General features: G+C 32.6%; 2 protein-coding genes across 2 annotated transcripts in view; one reads left to right on the forward strand and one right to left on the reverse strand.

The window, feature by feature from the left end:
- The window catches only part of LOC139502640 (epidermal growth factor receptor-like), a 346,005-nt gene that overhangs the window by 125,666 nt on the left and 199,164 nt on the right, over positions 1-21,175 (reverse strand). The gene's annotated exons all lie outside the window — the stretch shown is intronic.
- Positions 6,589-21,175, forward strand: part of LOC139502638 (prolow-density lipoprotein receptor-related protein 1-like) — a 73,048-nt gene continuing 58,461 nt past the window's right edge. The window contains exons 1-14 of the mRNA XM_071292166.1: positions 6,589-6,737; positions 7,407-7,601; positions 9,194-9,398; positions 9,981-10,151; positions 10,953-11,100; positions 12,124-12,343; positions 13,223-13,450; positions 14,189-14,372; positions 16,003-16,112; positions 16,421-16,699; positions 17,240-17,365; positions 18,145-18,276; positions 19,113-19,247; positions 20,519-20,648. Of these exons, the coding sequence (XP_071148267.1) occupies positions 9,358-9,398; positions 9,981-10,151; positions 10,953-11,100; positions 12,124-12,343; positions 13,223-13,450; positions 14,189-14,372; positions 16,003-16,112; positions 16,421-16,699; positions 17,240-17,365; positions 18,145-18,276; positions 19,113-19,247; positions 20,519-20,648 (1,904 nt within the window). The 5' untranslated portion in view covers positions 6,589-6,737; positions 7,407-7,601; positions 9,194-9,357. The remainder of the gene's footprint in view (positions 6,738-7,406; positions 7,602-9,193; positions 9,399-9,980; positions 10,152-10,952; positions 11,101-12,123; positions 12,344-13,222; positions 13,451-14,188; positions 14,373-16,002; positions 16,113-16,420; positions 16,700-17,239; positions 17,366-18,144; positions 18,277-19,112; positions 19,248-20,518; positions 20,649-21,175) is intronic.

Raw genomic sequence — 21,175 nt, forward strand, 5'->3', positions numbered from 1 at the left:
AGATCAACAACTTCTCTGTTAAGAATTCAGCATAAATTTACATTTGATTTAATATTATGCACTGGCCAATTATGCTTTAAGTGTAATAAAGTAATATTGTTTTTATTCTGGTGTCAATGTTACATTTTATATTTTCAGATTAAGTGGCCAGTTATCTTTATAATGCTGAGAATGAATACAAGTACTAGTTAATCAAATTGGCAATTAATCTGTGGTATTTCATGTAAAAAATTAGATTGATAAGGCAAACCGTACAAAAAAAAGCTTTTGCATGTATCATTGACACCTTTCCTTGGTAAATATTTTCGTGTCAATGTTATGTACAGAAATCTCTCCAGCAATAAAATGAATATCGTAAGGGTCAAACCTGTTTAAATACAAGATAAACTTATATTTTTTGACAAAATTGCAAAGCAAGTCACACATCATTATCAAAGAACCTAATTTACAAAGAAAGTGCATGTAACACTTCATTGTGAGGTCAAATTAACCTGGTCCCTCTCTCTTATCATCTGCTTGATCACTGGTAGATGCCTAGTGTGAAAGATGACAAAGCCACATTTTAATGTAATTGTCAGTGGGTTGAAATGTGAAAAAAATAATAATGGTAATGCTTACTATAAAAAGTATACAACTGTTATAAAAAGATGAATATTATTGGGCAGTATTGACACGAAAATGAAATAAATTTTCTTACCTTCTATATTTTTCAAACTTCAGTTGATTGATAAAAATCATGAAATCCAAATTGTACCCATTGTTGACACCTTTCAAAATTTGCCATGCTGGACCAAAAACTTGTTTCCAAAGCTAATCAGCTAATGAAAAGGTGCATGTAACATTTGTTGACGGGAAAAGTTACATGCACTTGTCCATTTTCAAACGTATTTTATTTGCAGCAATAATCGGATTCTGTACAAAATGGGGTTTCTAAATGATAGACGGATCATTTTGCAGTTGATTTTCAACTATTATAGTAGAACAATTCTTCAGGCATATTCTAAATATGACTAGGGGTTTTGCCACTGCAGAAATGTCACACTTTTTGTCTACAGTTTTCAACTACCAGCACATAACAAGTGCTGATTTTTTGTTGATTTTTTTAATTGGATCCATTTTTTTTGCATTTGGCAATAAAGACTAACCCACTTTGATATTTAATTTTAAACAATGTTTATTCTCCATATTTGCATGATTTCTTTATTTTTTAATTGGATAAACACTATTGACCCTAAAATTTCACTAGCGAATTCCTGCCCATATACAATTGTTGTGCTATTCTACTGGTACAATAACTCTTACCTATGGTACTGGTACAAAGATACTGAAACATCAATATTAAAAAAAAAAAAGATTGGGTTTTAGATGTATCTTATTTACACAACCAAATATTTTGATCATTGCAAACAGAAGATTTTTTTTATATCTCTCTATATATATGCTACATGCATGTGTCTACATGGTCTATTTTAAACCATATGCTACATACATACATATACATGATGATTATGTACAGTATTCAGTATACAGTATATATATCCATTCCAATATAGTAATTGCTTCGGGTTCCCAGGGCTCGAACCTGGTGTCCAACTAAAAGAAGAAAGACAGCGCCAAAAAACCCTTATTATGCAATTGGAGGACATACATACATGTATAAATGTTCAATTATAATTTATAAGAAAGGGGTGAGTTATTCTTCTGTGAACTTAAGATGTTATGATCTTTATCATCACTCTTACCTTTTTCGACAAAGATACTTACATGTTAATATCAACATTTTATTTTCTTTAGGTGCATATATATGGTAATTATAAATATGTATTGAATTACAAGTTCTACAATTTACATGGTACATGTATCTATCATTCACTGACACACATGTAAACTTTAAATTTTAGACTGATTATAATATTATGTGTGATCTACATAATAAATAAATAAATATAATGTTACATGATAAAATTAGTCTTGATTGTCAATTAAAATGTATTGTACACAAGATGCACTTCTCAAATATACTTTGTGTGGCTGCATAAAGTCTGGTTATCTTAAATCATAAATTAAGCCAGTGATATATGTCGGTTAAAAGCTCATTTCAGCTTATGTTGTCTCTGTTTGTATACCTTGCCGACTCCAAATAAAGTTTATTTATTCATTTATTATTATTATATATATACCTGTCCAAATTTTGGCACAGTAAAGCCTCAATCTGGTTGCTGTCTTGGTCACTGATTTGTCTGATGTCATATGAAGGTGAACCCTTTGTCATGTTTGTATATGAATGGTCATGGTCGTGACCATTGTCAAAATCAATCCGACATCTAGAAACACCGGATCTTTCCTTTACATTTAGACTAGTATGGGTATTTAATTTCTCGAATGATCGGACCAGAGATGAAATAACTGGTTCTCTTTTGGGTGTTAATCTGAATCTCAATTCTGATGCTGGTGTTGAGGCCAATCTCTTCTTACTGTTCTTAGCAGTTGGAGTCTTTATTAGTTGGTCATTTGTAGTAGGTTCATTATTGACATTCTCAGATTTTAAAATTGCATGAGATAATTTCTCTTTGATATTTTTAAAAGTTTTAACAATATTTACACAGTGGTCACATATAACAGTATTGCTGATAAGTCTAAAGTCGATTGTATTTTCAAATAATAACTGAAGGTTTGATTTAATATTGTCAAGTTCACTTTTTTTACTGAAAAGGCCGAAATATTTACTCTTTCTTAAACCACAACACAGGCATGGCGGTCTATCGCTCATTTTCATGTCATGTGATGTAAAATAATGTCACGTGATTTACAAAATAGTGCGATTTATCCGCCTAGTGCATACGAGGTTTTTTTCTTCGTGCAACCAGAAAAGCCGAGTAGTTCCGATTGTAGCAGACGATATCAGAATTCATCGTGTTGACAGTCTGTCACTGTCTAAGTACTATCTTTGTGTTAATGTAGATTATTTAATAGCATATGCTTGTACTAGGATTGATTTTCAGATCATATCTTCTAGCATAGCCATAGTGCCTTTTAGTAAAGTAAAGTAAAGTAAAGTAATCTTTATTTAAAGTCGGGTTTCATATATACATAATAACAAAGAACATGAGCTCTTAAGAGTTTTATATTGAAAGGAAAACCAAAAAAAAAAAAAACACAAACAGTAAGTACAAACTCTGTATCAATGACCTAGAACTAAAACCATATTAATTCATTATTTAATTCATATGTTCAAATCGAAATCTCCAAAATTTCAAAGATTTTTTTCTAAAAGATGCCACAAGCTCCTTTCGTTAGTATACGGCCTAGCCAAGATCAGCCTTGTTACGTGCAAGGTAAATTGTCTCAAACTCTCGTGTTTTTAGAAATAAAATGATCATTGAACATCGATCGTAAAATTCCGTTCGTCGGGAAATGCGACAATCAACACGGCTACGGAATTGCTGCAGCTTCTATATAATGTCACTAGTTGATAATTTCAATGGTCTTAACTTTAAAAAAAACTTGCAAAGTTTTGTTTATATCTACCTGCCAGAGATAGGTTTTAACAATAAAACACACACGGAAGCGTAATGTAAAACTACGGAAACTTGTCAGGTGTTCATTAACATATTTTTGTTTTAAAAAGTTGTATACAAAATATGATCAAATATCTTCACCATAATCGATTTTATTAATTCTGAATGAACATGTTCTCTGCAAATAACAAAAGGCAGATGATGGAAGTAGAAGTTGTTTTTTTCAGCCTAATGACTTCTAATGAAAAGGAGAATACACCTTCCTCTTCACTGTCAGTATAAGCAGATGTCATTGCTTCTCCTAATCCCAACCTAGCTAAAGTTTTAGCAAGTGATAACATCAAGCACCATGTTTCTGGTTTCAATGACAAGTGGCTGACTGAGTTTTCATGGCTTACAAATGTTAAAGGGGTATAAGCAAAAGTTATTGTGAGAGGGGTTAAAGACAAAATTGAGGAACAGACTGTCCAACAAAATAACACTATCTTGAAACATTATCCCTAGAAGGAGCAGAGAGTACAGAGATGAATATTTATATTTTGACTTATAAATAACTTCAATTTATTTCATATATATATATATATTCTTGTAATTCATTATTAAATACTCTGCATTATCAAACACATAACACAAAGCATTATAATTCATATTGCATGTCATGGATTAATGACTGATTGCTTCAGATCACAAAAGTTCACTCTAAAAAAAGAGTTGCGCGCCCTTGAATTTTGCGCCTTAAAAAAATCCTGGGGAGAACACTGATCAGATGTGCATTTCATATTGGGTCTATGTTATAGGCTTGTAAAGACAAGAAGATAAACTTCACATAAGTAATACATCTTTGAACTGAAGAACAGAATGTAGGGTGTCACAATGAATATCAAATATCATGTATAGGTGTTACCGTTTTGAAAAAAACACCACTAAAATACACACTGAAAATGGGCAAAATTTCACGATATGTTGTTTCATTTAAAATTTCGCTGTTTTTATCAATTGATAGTTAAGTGGTAGTCTTTGTAAGAAGCAGGCAATTTAGGTAAAAATCAAAACATGATCAGAAAAAACCCACTGAGATAATCATGTTATTTAATACTTACCATCATCCTGAGTTAAAAATTATTAGTCTTTCGTTTGTGTGTGTCTGGTAATATCAAATAACTCGGTTAGAAAATTGGTTAGAATGATAGCAAATTACGGAGTTATCTCCCCTTATTCGATAATTTCTAGTGCATTTCAACCAAATTGTATTTTCTATTACCAGAACAGAAAACGAAAATGAATGTTATTTTTGTGCATAACTACATATTATGAACTGAAATCAATGTCAAATTGGGTGGGATTTTTTTATCATGTTTTCACCACTGCCTGATTCTTAGGCAGACTGGCACTTAATTGACTAGGATTGTCAGTTTTCTTACTGTATGTCAGTGGTTCTCTTGGTACACTCTGCCTTAGTCTGCCAGTAAAAACTGACCACCACAAAATAGCACAATGGTGTGGAAAAAAGCGTTGGACACCAATCAATCAATCAATCATTTATCTCATAGTCTTTCTTGTTTAGAGCATTTAAATTTTGGTTCACCTTAAGGTGGTACCTAACACTACAGGTAGATAACTCTGTAAAGTCAGCTAAACGTTTTAATTACGTTGTAAAGGGAATAATAAGCTCCACAATGTTCAAAATTGGTGTTTGTCAAACTGCTATATAACCAGTGTAATTTTTCTGACAAAACGGTTGGTTCAAAATTTTTGGAATTTTTATATTTTTGTTAAAGGGTCAAAGTAAATACTTTGTCAAAATTCTATCAAAATTAAACGAGCCAAATTATTTTTAGTGAAAGTGTTAGGTACCACCTTAACTAGGAAGTCAATGAAAGTTTGTATCCCACAAATAATAATGAATCCACAGTATTCAAATTACATTAACAGTTAGTGTGTTTCAAATATGCCCGTATGACTCTTGTTTATCAAATTGCAAATGCATATCTCAATGTTTTCATGCTTTTAAAAAAAATTATTAACCAGCAGGGATAATTAAGGAATGACTGTAATATTTTTTCTGTCTATGAAGAAATAACATAAAAAATGTGGTGCACACTGAATAACGCGCGTAGCGGGTTATTTCACAGTGTGCACCACATTTTTTATGTTATTTCGAATAGACAGAAAAAATATTACAGTCATTTCTTATAATTTAATTCTAAATTCCATTTTAAACCGTAGAAAACCATGTAAAAACGTTGATGACGTCACGGTCACATGACTAAATTATGTCTATGGGCTCATAACAATGTAATGTCAGCCAATCAGAAGACGCGTTACATCCAAAATTAAATTATATGGGCATTTTCAACAAGAGGTCTTGGGAACTCGACAAACCTACAAGAAACACTGCACAATATGTGTCTGATCTTTTTTTTTATGCTGTGCTGTGTAAACATTTTTGTTGTATACAACTTCAAACTGAATGTCAATTTTAATCTTGTTTCTATTTTTAGATGCTACACTGTGTGAAAATTCTGGATGTACAAACTGCTCCAAGACGCCATGGGGGCCAATGTGTGTGTGCGAGCCAGGGCAAATATTAAGCTCAGACAATAAGACTTGCAAAGGTAAATATAAACTGTAAATGAAAATATATTTGCAGACTGTTCTTTTCATTTTGCAGTAACTTTTTTATCACACTAAATACTTCACTTTCATAAATTTTAATATCAGTCCACTCGCTGCATTATTCAACGGGAGACCAACCAAAAAAAAATATACCCTTGTGAAAACCTCTCATACCTGACACATGCACACCATAAACTTTCATTATTGTTTTCAGTACATGCTGCAAGCTTTTGAGAAGGAAAAGTTTTTTACCAAACCAACTTTTTTCCTTCCAGGCACTCCGACTTCATGCACCTATAAAATCTGACCTGTACGAAATAACTGAGTTTATAAGTTACTGTAAACAAATAATTTTGTGTTAATATTTTGCCTAAAATTACTTCCACTATTGATATGAAGCTAGATTTTCTAATTGGTGAATTTTGTGTTAATATTTTGCCTATTTCTTTTCCACAGCACTTGTAACCAGTAAATGTGCTCAGTGGGGAGTTTGTGGACAGTTATGTACCGAGGACCAGGAACAGGGCCGTTCAGGGAAAGGATACCATTGCCATTGTTCTCCTGGTTTCATTTTGGAGAAAGATGATTACACCTGTAAACCAGGTCAGAGCTGTTTTAATATCTATACTGTAGAAAATAGACTTTTTTCTTTTTACCACATTTTGACTCCTGAAGTTGTATTTCTTTGACAGGTTACCTTCTCTGTGAAAGGATAGCCTTGTACTCTGTTAAGTTAGTGCAATGTAAAGTAGAAAAATCAAGATTTCAATTGGTATGATTTTCGTGGAAATTGACTGTTCTATGTTTTTTTTATACAAGACAAAATCATTTGTACTGTATTTTAAAACCATTTCTATAACTTCCATTAAAAGATTAGTTAATGCTGCTTTGCTCTTGGATCTTTTTTTCCCTGAGCGTTTTTTTTAAATACCTTTACTTCAAATCTTTAATCTTATATTCTTTTTATCCCAAAATGTCATTTGAATGGTTCCTTTGCTTTTGGTGTCAGTTGATTCATTATTTTCAACTATAAATACTGTATATTCAGAAATTTCGGCACTACACACTTGTACTTGTGGGATTGTTATAAAATTGACTAAGGCACTAAACGAATTATTGTACTTACATGAAATGTTTAATTTAAATGTGATTTTTTTTTTGCCAATACCATTCACTGGCAACTTGCCATTTAAGGACATTGAAAATTTTTATGAATTCGCAGTAATACTATTGATAATATCATACTGATTCAAAAAGTTTTGTTTATTTCAGAAAAAGAAACTGTATACATTATATTCTCGAACAGACATGAGATGAGACGAGTAGATCTTGATAATTTCAATGATGCATCATTAGTGTCAGGGTTGCGGAACACAATTGCCTTAGATTTCTACTACGCTGAAGGTTGGATCTTCTGGACTGATGTGATAGATGACAAAATATTTAGAGGGAAGATTTTATCCAACAGTGAGTACTTCTAAATAAACATTCTTAATTTGGTACCAGTAGATTATCTGATTTATTCAATCTCGATACTTAAATTATCAAATTTTTAAGCCTGAGAATTTGGTAGTTTATCGATGGAGGTTGGATAAATCTGATAATCTACAAGTAATGAATGATATGGGAATCTGTTTCTCTAATTAGGGCCCCGCCAAAGGCGGGTCGCCCTATAGTGATCAGTCTGTCCGTCCGTCCGTCTGTCCGTCCGTCCGTAACACTTTGTGTCCGCTCCATATCTAGAGAACCATTATGATTTCATACTTTATACTTTACATGTTTATTAACCACCACCAGAGGGCGTGTCATGATGTATGTACAACTTCCTAGGTCAAAGGTCAAGGTAAAAAAACTTTGGTTTCAGTTGACAACCCTGTGTCCTGTGGTGAAGATCGTGTCCGCTCTATATCTTGAGAACCGTTATGATTTCAAAGTTTATACTTGACATGTATATGAACCAACACCAGAGGGTGTGTCATAATTTATGAACGACTGCCTAGGGCAAAGTTCAAGGTCAAAAACTTTGGTTTCAGTTGACAACCCCATGTCCTATGGTAAAGATCGTGTCCGCTCTATATCTTGAGAACCGTTATCATTTCAAAGTTTATACTTGACATGTTTATAAACCAACACCAAAGGGTGTGTCATAATTTATTTACAACTTCCTAGGTCAAAGGTCAAGGTCAAAAACTTTGATTTCAGTTGACAAACCCATGTCTTATGGTAAAGATACAATTTTTTAATGCACATTATTCACAGCGGGGCCCACAGAGATGGCTCCCATCTCAATGATATCTAGTTATCATAAAAAAAAATTGATTTGTGATAACTAAAAATCATCTTTGAGTGACTTCCACGTTCCAGAATTTTATGCATACAAATGCAAAGATGTCGATTTCTTTTACACCTGGAGCACATTTTGATTCATACAGAGAGCTGTTAAAGGTTATTATAAAAAAGAAGATGTGGTATGATTGCCAATGAGACAACTATCCACAAAAGACCAAAATGACACAGACATTAACAACTATAGGTCACCGTACGGCCTTCAACAATGAGCAAAGTCCATACCACATAGTCAGCTATTACCTTTTAATTTGAAAAGCCAATCATCTGTTGAGATCAACGGCAATGACATGTTCATAAAATCTTTTTTTAAACAAATGGTCCAGAAAGGGTTAAAATTGCCAAAAAATAAGAGAAATTGATTTATTTGATAAGGAAAATTATTACAGTGTATTCACAACTTTAGGGATAATTTTTTGTGTATAGTTTAACCAGGAATTTGAAATGTTCGTTGTATGAAAAACTTCTCAGTGACCAAATGTTTTCACTTATTTGCAACATTCCATTTGAACAATACAATGTGTCACCTCAATCTAGAGTTTTGTTTAGATTTTGACTTTATTTTTATACCCCATTCTAGGTTGCTATATTGCAATGACTTTGTTTCTCAAATATACTCAGGACACACTCTTCTCAGATATTGCTAAACAGAATAACTTGATACATTTACACATTCAGAATTTAGTAGTTATTACCTATTCTTCTTGTTTAAGGTTTTACATAGATCAAACCAATCATTGATGTTGGTCTAGCTACAACAGAGGGTCTAGCTGTAGACTGGATTGGAAAGAATATCTACTGGGTAGAGAGTAACTTGGACCAAATAGAAGTAGCAAAACTTGATGGATCTAACAGAACTACTCTAATCGCAGGAAATATGATTAGTCCCAGGGCTATTGTATTGGACCCTAGAGTTGGGTTAGTATTTTTTACTCAATAGACTCAAAAGAAGTCATTATGAAAATAAGAAGATGTGGTATGATTGCCAACGAGATAACTCACCACAAGAGCCCAAATAACACAGAAATTTAAAATTATAGGTCACCGTAAGGCCTTCAACAATAAGAAAAATCCTTACCTCATAGTCAGCTATAATAGGCCCAGAAATGCAAAATGTAAAACAATCAATATGAGAAAAGTAATGGCCTGATTTATTAGGTTACTTTTGCATTGCCTTTTGTTCGTAGTATTGGCCTTAGTAGAAGATGATTGATATTTACAATTTCCATGTTTGTGTGTCAACAATATACTGAAATGGACATTGTTTATTTCATGGCTATTGTGCATGTCTGTAAGCTAGAATGTCATAATAAGCTTCTTGATTGGCATCATATTTTTTGCAGTTTTTGACAAAATAAGTGTGTTTATGAATAAATAGTAAACATGTGACATATTTTTATCAAGACCACAACCTATCCACACAAAAATCAAATTTTACTTTATTTTGGAGGATAGAGACAGCAACCTATCTACCCAAAAAATAAATTTTTACTTTTTCAGGTCAATATTTTGGACAGATTGGGATGCCAAATTCCCAAGGATAGAGACCTGTTCCATGGCGGGAGAGAATAGAAGAACTATTTTCAATATCTCTGGTATTACAGGAGGGGGATGGCCAAATGGTCTTGCCATTGATTACGACTTCAAGAGATTATACTGGATAGATGCTAGGTAAGATGTATCATAGTAATGAGTAAACCAAATTATTTTCGGTGATACTTTATTTTTGCATTTAGCCTTTTCTAGCCCCTTTTGTAGAGATTTAATTTCGTAATTCTCAAACTTATTTGATGTAATCTAAGTTTTACATGTTCACAACGATTTATTTTTTCTATATTTTTCTACTCCCATAAGTTGCAAAATAAATTGCTCACCAAAATGAGTTAGTTTGCAGTATATTTTAGTAATGATAGTTTTTGTTATCTAGAATCTCTGTTAAAAAACAAGCTTGTCCAAAGTCAGGAGCCTCTGGCCTTTGTTAGTCTTGTATTATTTTAATTTTAGTTTCTTGTGTACAATTTGGAAATTAGTATGGCGTTCATTATCACTGAACTAGTATATATTTGTTTAGGGGCCAGCTGAAGGACGCCTCCGGGTGCGGGAATTTCTCGCTACATTGAAGACCTGTTGGTGACCTTCTGCTGTTGTTTTTTTCTATGGTCAGGTTGTTGACTCTTTGGCACATTCCCCATTTCCATTCTCAATTTTATTTTTGCACAAACAATTTTCCACATATTTGTACTTATATGCATGACAAAATAGAGTTTAAGGGCTGAAAACTTCATCCATATATTTGTACTTATATGCATGACAAAATAGAGTTTAAGGGCTGAAAACTTCATCCACATATTTGTACTTATATGCATGACAAAATAGAGTTTAAGGGCTGAAAACTTCATTGACTGTTGACTTTTTTGTTTACCAGAACTAAAATACCAAGGAATATATCATGTTCTGTTTATATTTGTTTAGGTCTGACTCCATCCATACGATAGATTATAATGGTGCCGACCACAGATTGATATTAAAACACCACGAGGGAATGAGACATCCGTTTGCATTGACACTGTTTGGGAATTATGTGTATTGGACAGACTGGGAAACTAACTCACTTATGAGGGTATGTTATTATTGTATATTTTTTCCAAGGTAAGGTGGTACCATATATTTAGACAAAAAGCTATTTGCCTTGTTTAATTTTTATAAAATTTTGACAATTATTTACTTTGACCTTTTGACAAGAATATAAAAATTTAAAAAAATTGAACCAATCACTTTATCAGAAAAAAATTCATTGGATATATAAATATAGCAGTTTGACAAACACTAATTTTGATAATTGAGAAGCTTAATATTTTATTAACAATAGAACTTGATTAAAACATTCAGCTGATATTTACAGAGTTATCTCCCTGTAGTGTTATGTATCACCTTAATTGAAAACTGAGGCCAATTTTGAATAATATGAACTCATTTTGAATACTGTACATTCAGAAATTTGTGCATGGTTTAAAAATTAAAAATGGTTGATTGATTGATACATTATCAGGAAAATCTGTATACAGTTATCTGTATAAGATAGTAGAATGCAAGATCTTATTATCTTGATACTCACCCAGTCATATTATTCACATTATAGATTCCTCACAATATTTTCTGAATGTATGTATGAATGATGAATGAAAGCAGAAGTGTTGTAAACTTGCTGTAGATAAATTTGTCTATATTTTAGGTCCTTTCTGGTCATATTGGTCTTCAACTGTTTTGGGTATTTTGCATTCTTGGCTTTTATTTATTCGGCTTTGAGCATTCCTAAAATAGGTAAACAGTCAACTGGCAACAGTAATACATGTAGGTCAATCTTATGCCTTCAATAGTGAACAAAAGCTGTACTGCATGGTTAATTTCAATGTCACAGGGGAGATAAAAAGTGAATTCATACCATAAAGAAAAAAAATGTTTTAACAGACTTCATTCAACCATAGAGGAACAGCAACTGCTAAACTATATGCCCCTTGTTAGAGAAAAGTAAATAGATAATGAAAAAAGATGGGTACAAATGCTCTTCTCTCCCTAAACTGGGACAGTTGTGTAACAGCACAACATTAGAGAATTTAATGTAAAAATCATGTATATCTTTCAGGCTAACAAATTCAATGGATCAAATGTGACAACCATTCAACAAACCATGACACAACCTTTTGACCTTCAAGTCTACCATCCCTTGCGGCAGCCTTCGATGCCAAATCCATGTGAAAATAATGGCAACTGCTCTCATCTATGTTTGATTGGCTACAATCAGGTTGCCAAATGTCTCTGCCCTCATCTGAAAAAACTGAGCAGCGATGGCAAGTCATGTATAGGTAATACAGAGTATTAATTTTGTAATTCCACCTAATGTTATAATCCTGTATTTTGATTGGATGATAGAAATGGTAATTTTCACAAATTTTTTATTAATTTAGATTTTCTTTTAACTGTCATAAGGAATTCCATTTGTTGGGTTTTTGCTAGCATCACTATTTATACAAAATAACATAATTATGGCACATCACATAAAAAATGACGAAGTATGGACCCCTTGAGTATGCAGTATTTGTGTTGTAACATCAGTATTGGTTAAATTTTCAATAAGTCTTGACAGTTTTTGGCCAAAAAATGCACAAAATCATCATGTTTTAATTATATATGTATATATAAAATGTCCTGATTCTGAAGCCACGAAGATAGTCATTTAATAAAGAAGGTAGGCTTTTGAAATAGATTCATTTAAGAACCGAAAAATGAGAATTTTGAATTTTGTGATAAAGTTGAAACTCAAGGCCATATTTGGCTTAAAGTTAACCTTGTCCTTTAAACTCTGCACAAAAAAAAACATTTAAGAATTGAATGCTTCTTTGGGGGTAAAAGCTTTGACCGAAGTACATTTTGTATAAAGCGCAGAAGCACGGTCAACACTTTTACAACCCTATGAAGTTACAAAAAGAAGGATTCAATATATATAATTACATTTTTTAGCTAGAAAATAGGGTTTTTATCATTTTTTATTTAATTTACCTGTGCGCTTTATTGTGGGACCTCATGTCTTCATGAATGATAAATTTTATTGTGTAATGAAGTTGATTAAGGAATAACGCAAGACTGCAGTGTAGCCAATCAGAATAATGTATTATAATGAAACACATATCTAATGTAATTATTTTATAGTATACAATTTTAATGATAAGTCTTTTTTTTGACAGCTGATAACAAGTTCTTACTGTTTGTAAGAAGTAGTATTATTCGTGGTGTGGATCTGGCTAACGCTAACTTCAGCGTCATACCTACAATTACTGTTCCACATGTGGATCGGCCTACAGCTGTGGATTACGATGCTAAGGAGGGAAAACTTTACTGGGCGGACAGAAATTTAAATGTCATCAACAGTGCGATGAATGATGGTTCTAATGTGGAGACTATTATTGATTCAGGTAATTTTAAATTGAATTATTAGTAATGTTCAATGCAGCATGAATACTTCATTGTTTACAAAGGGCAGAGATGTTAAAAAGCAGAAGGTACCATATAGTGGGTTAGTATGCTGGGTGTAAATTTTCGCAGATAGCTCCAAATGGCCAAAATAAATCCCGCCAATTTAAAAGTGTTCATGCAAAGGTATTGATAAAAATTTTGTATCAGCCAAAATAATAACTCCATAATATTTCGTATTCCTTTTTCAATGAAACTCTAAAATTTAAAACAAAGAAAAGACACTAAAGGGACATTCAATGTCACAAGACAAAAATGAAGTTGACAAGGCACTGTATACAAAACACGTCATAGTAAAGTCTGAGCAACACAAGTACCATCCAAAAATCTAGGGTGATCTCAGGTGCTTTGGAATTGTATGCAGAAATTAATCTGCCCAAAAAAAACAACTTTTCTGTTCATAAATCATTAGTCTGAAAGATTTCAGTATGAAATTATTAAACTTGTCTCACATATATGCATCAAGGCTTCAGACTAGTTGATGCGGTGTGGAAGTTTAAAAAAAAAATGTTTCAACAGCCTCATTTTGAGATCTTGTCCATCAATTGAAATAAAAAAACAAACATCCAAAATTCATTATTTTACTGAGAGGTTAACAGAGATGGGCAGATCATGAGGAAAACAAAAATAACTCCTCCAAGATCTCATAGTATAAATAATGTTTAACTTTTTAACTTCAGGTATTTCCAACCCAGAAGGATTTGCAATTGATTGGATGTCAGGGAACATGTACTTTTCATCCTTTGCCTATGGTGGCAACAAGGCAAGCATTTCTGTTGCCAAGCTAGATGGAGCTTATCGTGCTGGCGTTGTGCTGACTGGTCTTACCAAACCTAACTCCTTAGTAGTATTTCCAAGCCAAGGGTAGGTTAAACTGAAAATTACAGCCGATTGCATTCAGTGTGTAAGCAAAGGTAATATGTTTGGTTCGCTTGCTTGTTAGCTGAACCTTGAAGTCATTATTAGGTTAGGTAACCTATCCTCCTTAAGGGGGCTCGCGGGTCTAAATCAAATTTTTTATTTAATATTGGATTTCACTATATTTTTCTATAAATGAACTTTATCTTATACGTAATAGAAAAATGAAACAAAAAAATGGGGTCACCGTTCATTTACGCTCACAATCTGCCTTCGAAAGAAGCATACATTTTTGTTAATGTCCATTTTTTCTGTTGAACTAATAGGAGAAAAAGCGGTAATAATGAAATAAAAAAAGAACTAAATTACAGAAATCGCTTAAATTTTTCAATTATTTAGTTCATGTACAGCTTATTCGAAAACAACAATAAAAAATATAGGTCACCGATGAGTTAAAAAAGATATTTCAATTTGAATGCCAAAAAATGGTATTTTTGCACCAAAGGGAGATAATTTGGAGCTTTTTCAATGATATATACATTTTAAAAGTCACCTTGGGCCAACACGAATTGATTTCTTGGAATGATTTTTATTGTACCATATGATAAAGTAACAACTACTAAAGGTAATTAATGAAATTTGTAATGAAAAATAAATGCTTGATTTTTTTCTGAAAATCTTATACCTGCGAGCCTCCTTAAATGATAGACTAGTATGACAGATAACCAATCTATCTGTCTGTAGGACTAGGCTACTTTGACAGAAGGGTAGTATACCTTACCTAATAATGACTTCATTGTTTAGCTAGCAAGCAAGCTAACCAAAGATATAACCTTTGCCTACATACTCAATGCAATAGGCTGTAAACCTTATATATGAGAGCAGTCAGATTAAAATATAGATCTTAAGCCCATGCTTCTACCACAAGTAGTTGATATCACTCCGTTTCCACTTTCTGTTTTGAAGATGATTTTTGGGATGCTCATGTTTTGTAAGTATGATACACACCTTCAAATATAGCTTCATGAAGATGTAGATATAGCATCTGATAGCATCTGATGAACAAAGTTTGATTTTATTTTTATGCCCCACCTACGATAGTAGAGGGGCATTTATGTTTTCTGGTCTGTGCCTCCGTTCGTCTGTGCGTCCATCCGTTCGCTTCAGGTTAAAGTTTTTGGTCAAGGTAGTTTTTGAAGAAGTTGAAGTCCAATCAACTTGAAACTTAGTACAAATGTTCCCCATGATATGATCTTTCTAATTTCAATGCCAAATTATAGTTTTGACCCCAATTTCATGGTCCACTGAACATAGAAAATGATAGTGCGACGTTCAGGTTAAAGTTTTTGGTCAAGGTAGTTTTTGATGAAGTTAAAGTTACATCATCTTGAAACTTAGTACACATGTTCCCTATGATATGATTTTTCTAATTTTGATTCCAAATTAAAGTTTTGACCCCAATTTTACTGTCCACTGAACATAGAAAATGATAGTGCGAGTGGGGCATCCGTGTACTATGGACACATTCTTGTTTACCCTGTGTTTAAATTACCTTAGTTCTACGCTGACCGCAGCAATCATAGGCAAGACACAGCCTTACAAATTTTTGTTTATTTGTTTTTCCTCTTCATTTCAGATTAATGTTCTGGTCAGATGTTGGAAATAAAACAAACCATGCTATTTATAGATCCAAGATGGATGGTAGTGATGTTACAACTATCATAAACAACCTCCAAATGCCAGCAAGTAAGTTTATATTTATAAATAGTTTATTCAGTTTTCAGGATAAAATTTTAAATCTTCAGGCCAGGAGAGTCAAGTTAAAGCTTAAGTTAAGTTGGATTCTGATGACAAATTCAGAAAGTGTCAGGGTTAAGCTCTTTTGAAGGTGCAAATCTATTAGAACAAGCGAAACAGATAGATAGTGGTTTCAACAACTTTATGTTGAACTTTCTTTCAACATGTTCAAATAAAATAAATTTTCTAGGTACAAAGAATGTATTTGAAAAATCATATCAGACTTTAAAATATAATTGTAATTTAAATATTTGCAGGTTTAAAGTTAGACGTAAAGACAAAACGACTCTATTGGGTAAACAGGGGTAACAACTCTATCATGACTTGTGATACAGATGGCATGGCATGTCGTGTGATAAATAACACCAAAATAACCAAACCATTAGCCTTGACCTTGACAGCAGACGGAAGATTATATGTTGCAAACGATGATGAAATTATATCCATTACAACAACAGGGGACAATTATCTATTGTTACGAGACAAAACTCCGGAAATAGAAGCAATGCAGGTGTATGACATGGATATGAGAAAAGGTAAATTATTGGGGGTGGGGAAATAGACTTATTTACACTTGTATGCAAATTTGTCCACTATGAATTAAATTCACACAAGTTTTAAAAACTGAAAAATTGACACCATAATTGAAAAGTGATTGTTGCTTTATGTTAGAAGGTTATTGAGAGACAGATCTAAGGTCATTCAGAGACAATTTCCAGCTACATACCAAAAGCAAATACATTTATAAGTAAATTGCCAAATTGGAAAAAAATTCAAAAGATTTTAAGGCGAAACTAAATAATTGGTACCAAATTAAACTTTTGTAGATTTGAAACATACTTCTGCCTAATAAAATTTGTCATGTTTAATTTTTATAAAATTTTGACAAAATATTCATTTTGGACCTTTGATGAAAATATAAAAATTTCTAAAAATTTGAACCACACGTTATATTTCATTGGATATATTGCAGTTTGACAAACACTAATTTTGATCATTGAGAAGTTTAATTTTTCTCTAAAGATAGAATGAGGCTCACTTCTTAATTAAAAAATGTTGATGTATTTGTTTTCTAGATGGAATAAACAATTGTACAAATAATAATGGAGGCTGTTCACAACTGTGTTTACCAATAGGACCTGGCAGCCATGTTTGTAAATGTACTGCTGGATTCAGACTGATCAATGGCACAAACTGTACAGGTAAGGGAAGCAACTCACTTCTAATTAAGATTCAGACTGATCAATTGCACAAACTGTAAAAGTAAGGGAAGCAACTTTTTTCTAATTAAGATTCAGACTGATCAATGACACATATTGTACAGGTAAGGGAAGCAACTCACTTTTAATCAAGATTCAGACTGATCAATGGCACAAACTGTACAGGTAAGGGAAGTAACTCCCTTCTAATTAAGAAAATATAGAGTATAGTAAATACAGCAATTATAGCAAGGTTTTCATTAAGGGAATTTTGCCTCTGGGTGAATGTTGCAATAATATAAGCTTACATTTAAGGAATGACTGTAATATTTTTTCTGTTATGAAGAAATAACATAAAAAATTTGGTGCACACTGAATAATGCGTGTAGCTGGTTATTTGACAGTGTGCACCTCATTTTTTATGTTTTTTCGAATGGACAGAAAATTTCATTTCTTATAATTTAATTCTTAATTCCATTTTAAACCGCAGAAAACCATGAAAAAATGTTGATGACGTCATGGTCACATGACTAAATTATGTCTATGGGCTGATAACAAAATAACGTCAGCCAATCAGAAAACGCCTTACATCCAAAATTAAATTATTCTGATATATCACAACAATTAATCTCATATTTATAAATATATAAGCATAAAACATTCTTAATTGCTTCTGTTTCAGGAATTGAGTATTTCCTTATGTAAGATTCAGAACTATTTGTTTATTTTTAGGAATTAAGTCTTTCCTTTTTCTATGCTTCAAAATTTTCATTGTTTTTCAGGAATTGAGTCTTTCCTGATGTATGCCACAGAAACAGAGATACATGGTATACAGTTCAATGATGAAGAGACAGCGGAGGCATTACCACTCATTTCTAAAATATCTATGGCGAAAGCTATTGACTTCCATGCTGGTAAGTCACATAGGCAAATACATTGTAAAATATAAACTTACAGCTGATTGCATTGAGTATGTAGGTGAAGGTAATATCTTAGGTTAGCATGCTTGCTAGCTGAACCGTGAAGTCATTATTAGGTTAGGTAAACAACCCTTCTTTAAGAGTAGACTAGTCCAACAGATAACCAATGTATCTGTCTGTAGGACTAAGCTTCTTTGAAAGGAGGGTAGTATACCTAACCTGATAATCACTTCAAGGTTCAGCTAGCAAGCAAGCTAACCAAAGATATTACCTTTACCTACACACTCAATGCAATTGACTGTAACAAAAAAGTCATTGACCAATTCTTTCTGAAATAGTTTTGTTACTTATTATTAATTATTGGGTAAAACTGCATTGCCTTTAAACATGACACCTTGCAGAGTGTTTCTTCAATATTATGCCAAGCGTTTCAAAATATTGCTTTGATTGTTAAAAAATTTCCAGTTTGAAAATATCAACATTTTGCCTAAAAACATCATTCCTTCAATTTTGATGATACATGGGGATTTACCAGATTTTTTTTTACAGAAAAATTGCAGAAATGATTAGCATTTTGGTCAAGTGCCTGTTTTCTTGAGATCATTTTTAAGCAACACTTATGAGTTTTGCATTTTTTAGCTACACAAATTTAAAATTGAAATCATTCTGGTAACACAACCAAACTTAACTCAGCACGTGTTTAGCAAGGTGACTTTTATATACAAAATGAACAAAGTATGACTTTTACCAACAGGTATAAAGAAATTGTTGACAGCAATTTTATTTAAATTTATTTCATGATAAAATATTTTTTCATTTTTTTCTTGCAGACGGTGACCATATATACTGGATGGACAGTAAGACACAATCGATATCTCGTATCAAACGTGACTTAATGGAGCGTAAAACAATTGTTGACGATGACATGGGTTCTATTGTTGATATTGCTGTCGATTGGATTGCAGGTAAAATTTACAATTATTTGTATGTGCAGAAAGCCTCCATGGTTTACAGCTTATTTCCTGAAGCATGTAGAGCAAGACTTTAGTTAGCTTGCTTGTTTTGTTTTTATATTGTACAATCATTAGGATAACACCCAATTAAATTCAAATATTATATATACAGGTTAAACTATGCCTATATATATTGTTTAAAGATGTCAATCTTATTTACAAAGCTTGTATAAACAATTATACAAACAAAGCAAGCAAGCCAACCAAAATTTTGCTTTACATGCATTAGGAAATTAGCTGTAATGTATTTTTATGCCTCACCTAGGCTTCAGGTTTAAGTTTTTGGTCAAGGTCTTTTTGATGAAGTTGAAGTCCATTCAACTTGAAACTAGGTATACCTGTTTCCTGTAAAATTATGTTTCTAATTTAAATGCCAAATTAGAGATTTGACCTGAAATTACACGGTCCATTGAACATAGAACATGACAGTGCAAATGGGGCATTAGGGTACTTTGGACACATTCTTGTTGAAAGTGTAAAGATGTGGCATTTGATTGACTATAAACCCAAAGACATCTACAAAACATTTTAGAAAATGTTGTTTAATTGACTAACAAGTGTATCTGTCTGTGACTGTTAATCATGATAAACAAAATCTGCAGGTATAAACTTTTGTGTACTTGCAGTACAGTTCATGAAACGTAACCATAAACCTGATATTAAATCTTTCAAACATTAAAAAAGTTCAAATTGAATTCATCTTCTTTTTTGAATCCAGATCCACAGACCCTATAGTTTCCTCAGGAAACACTTATTAAAACAGTTTATTTTTAACTTCTAGTTGTTGTTATTTAAAGTCTCAGTATTCAAAGAAACCTGTTTAATGAAATACTTTGATTTTTTTTTTATGCCCCCATTATTATGCCCCATTAATGGGCATTATGTTTTCTGGTCTTTGCTTAGTTTGTCCGTCCGTCCATCTGTCTGTCTGTCCATCTGTCTGTTCGTTCGTTTGTCCATCTGTCCCGCTTCAGGTTAAAGTTTTTGGTCAAGGTAGTTTTTGATGAAGTGGAAGTCCAATCAACTTGAAACTTTGTACAATGTTCACTATGATATGATCTTAGTAATTTTAATGCCAAATTAGAGACTTTACCCCATTTTCACGGTCCACTGATAATAGAAAATGATAGTGTGGATGGGGCATCTGTGTACTATAGACACATTCTTGTGAGTTTGTGTTTTATCAGTACAATGGACCATAAATAATATGTTTTCTGTTACAGGTAATGTGTACTGGGTCGATGAAGGTCATGATGTTATAGAAGTGGTCAAATTAGACAGTAATTTACGTTATGTCATTGTTCACGGAGAGAGAGAAAATCCAAAGGAGATTGTCATTGATCCTGTGAATGGGTAAGTCATATAAATCTGTATTGAAATGTTTTTTATTACATGATGTCAGTTTGACAGCAATCCAACGTTACATGATCAACGAAAAAAGAAACATAGAGTTTATATAAGAATAAGATGTGGTGTAATTGCTGATAGACCAACTCCCCAGTAGAAAACAAAATGATGTAGAAGTTAAAAAATATAGGTCACCACATAGCTTTCAACAATGAACATAACCCATACTACAAGGCAAGCTATAATAGGCACCAAGATGTCAAATGTAACACACTGCAAAAAAACAAAAACAAATGACTAATGCCCTGATTTATGTACAACACTTGAAGGGAAAAACATATATGATAAACAGCAACAAACGACAACCACTAAATCACAGGCTCCTGACTTGGGTCAGGTACATACAGAATGTGTCTGGGTTGTAAATATTTGCTAGTGTCAAACTGTCTCCCTAACCTGGAACAGTGGTGTACAACACAAAAACAAACATTAAAAAAAAAATTGAAAAAGGCTTAACTGAACAGTTATACACA

Source organism: Mytilus edulis, chromosome 14 (assembly GCF_963676685.1).
Source record: "Mytilus edulis chromosome 14, xbMytEdul2.2, whole genome shotgun sequence".
Taxonomy (NCBI): domain Eukaryota; kingdom Metazoa; phylum Mollusca; class Bivalvia; order Mytilida; family Mytilidae; genus Mytilus; species Mytilus edulis.